Source organism: Anopheles darlingi, chromosome X (assembly GCF_943734745.1).
Source record: "Anopheles darlingi chromosome X, idAnoDarlMG_H_01, whole genome shotgun sequence".
Lineage (NCBI taxonomy): Eukaryota > Metazoa > Arthropoda > Insecta > Diptera > Culicidae > Anopheles > Anopheles darlingi.
Window position 1 is genome coordinate 9385418 of NC_064873.1, and position 2500 is coordinate 9387917.

A 2500-nucleotide genomic window follows, 5' to 3' on the forward strand; every position below is an offset into this window, starting at 1 on the left:
TGAAAGAACATACAGCAAATTTGGATACGATTGTTTATCGTCTCGCTAGCACAAAACTTGAGTGTGTGACTCTCACTCTTTCCGACTCTTTTCAATCTTGCAGCAAACATTGTGATACGACCTGTGTTTCGAATGACCGGCTTAAGTAAAAACAGAAAACTTTAAATCTCCGGCTAGAACCACTCGCGCTACGCACTTAAAAAGCTGATGTTAGGCCAGGTGAACCAGCATAATTAATCGAGTAGAAAACTAATTTTGAAACAATCTGTAATGTATTGATCATGTGGCTTTCCATGCAAAGAAATACAACACACGCATAGCATGCGAAATGATACACCTCTATTTCAAATTATCGTCTACTAACCAACATTGAGCGGCGGTCCCTTTAGTATTAACAAGAAGAAAATTTAATATCAATCAAATCGTGCAATTCCTAGCACCAATCATAAATACAACAGCGAGAAAAACTCTACGCTAAAGTCAGCAACGACCGAACGTTAGGAAAAATACGAATGGCAAACAAACGATGCCGCACAGGCAAACATCAGGAGGCAGGCAGCAGCTGTGGTCCGATTGTGGCCAATTCGAGCCAAGACCAGGCGAAAAACGAAACAGAGACAATGACCGATACTAACAAAATCGAAACGAAAACCAACTTATCCATCCAAGTCAACAACAAAGTGGAAAGGGAGCGAGAGATAGAAAGTGTGAGCCGGGCGGGGTGGTGAATGAGAGAGCGAACCAATAATGCGGAAAGTAAGGAGGATAATCTTGGAGCCGCACGGTTGTAGCGAATGCGCTAGCAGTCGCTTGTACCAGACTTACAGTCAGCCAAGTTATTCTCCAGGTAGATAAGAGTTATCTGTTCCATATCGGGTAACTCCACGCGGTAGATTATTTCTCCACCACCTGGACGGTAAGAAGAGATATATAGGTACAGAAAGAAGAGACGGAAAAATAGAGAAGAAGAAAACGGAAACAAAACAGAAAACCGAGACAGACACAGCAAAACAAAAGAGAAATAAATGGCCTAGAGCAAAGGCCGAGGACAACATACAAAGAGAGAGAACACGAAAAAATGAGGTGGCAAATACAAACGAACAGTTGGAAAGAAACCACTGAGGCAAGTGAAGGAGAAAGTAAGGAAATTTCAAAACCCAGTAACCATATTGAATACACACGAAACAACAGACAGTAATGTCACGTTTTGTCACCAGTGCTTGCCCGTGCGCGATTACGATAAACGAGTAGATAGTAGTACATGTTTAGCCATAAAAGACACAGACACGTGCAAAGCAACAGAGGATACGTAATTTAAAGAAACAACAAAAAGAATTCTGTTGTGTTAGCTCTTCCGGGGAGCAGACACGCTGTTGTACAGCAAATTATGATGAACTGATCAGGTTTGGTTTCAAACGAATTGAATCTCGGCACAATCAATTGGAAAATCAATTTCCAGGCTGCAAACTGAGCTGCACGTGCTACGATGACAATTCCGGTAGCACCTCATGAACAATCATAGCAGACAGCGCAGTCCCAAATAGTTGTTGTGGTGTTAGAGCGATTTCATTTCGATTGAAACAAAAATTAAAGTGGACCACTCTGTCACCAACCAGGAAACCGAAACACTGACTGTTAATGAAAAACGATCCATTTCGCAATTTGATATGATACTCGCCCGCTACTAGAATGCACAATTCGCAGGCTTTTTTCTTTTCCGTTGAAGCGAACCGGAACGCATTACGCGTACGCAGGAGATATTCAAATATGAATTAGGAGCAATTGAATAACACTTACCTTCGGTATTAGCATCTTCTTGGGTGTAGCAAAGCATGAATGCTGGAAATGAATGGGAGATGACTTATTAGAGCATTCATAAATGAACACACGGAGCATTTAGAGAGGAGAGATGATAATTAACAATGAGAGATCAAGTTATGAATTGAGATGGACAAAGAGCACGTGAGAAGAAAAAAGAAAGACAAAATGAAGAGATATGTAGTATAACGCAATCCATATTCGACAACCACCATCAGTTAGATTCATCATCGAAAATTCGCTGACTGGATAGTAAATAGAAGCGACACAGACAGCCAAATTATTTAAAAAGAATGGAAGGAAGATAAGCTTGTTCTTATGGGAAAGCGAGTTCTATGAGATCGGCTAGTTGATTACTTGCAATTACGCCATGACATGCTCGCGATGCAAGAACTATTTTGCGACTATTAAGAGTACCAAAAAGGTAAATCGCATCAATATATTGACTTTGATCGTCAACTGTCAGTTACGGCGCTATGCCAAGCGTTCGAGTGAAAGGTATCTCGTTAGCTCCCGAAGCATTTACACCTTCTTTGTGTTCTGTTGTGTTGTGTTGCTGAGAAAGCTTAGAATTTGAAATACTGAAAGGTTGTGTCGATATCGGTGTAACAACAACTAACGGCTTAGTACGCGCAGGAGGATAGGAACAAAGTAAACAGATTGAAAAAAAAAACAGAGAGAA

The 2500-nt window shown here is 40.9% G+C and overlaps 1 protein-coding gene across 15 annotated transcripts in view; it reads right to left on the bottom strand.

Moving 5' to 3' along the window:
- Positions 1–2500, bottom strand: part of LOC125950266 (disks large 1 tumor suppressor protein) — a 29427-nt gene that overhangs the window by 3277 nt on the left and 23650 nt on the right. For 13 of the 15 annotated variants that reach the window (XM_049678119.1, XM_049678147.1, XM_049678155.1 and 10 more), the window contains one exon: positions 1798–1839. The exons of the other annotated variants lie outside the window; for them this stretch is intronic. In XM_049678119.1, the coding sequence (XP_049534076.1) occupies positions 1798–1839 (42 nt within the window). The remainder of the gene's footprint in view (positions 1–1797; positions 1840–2500) is intronic. 15 annotated transcript variants of the gene reach the window in all.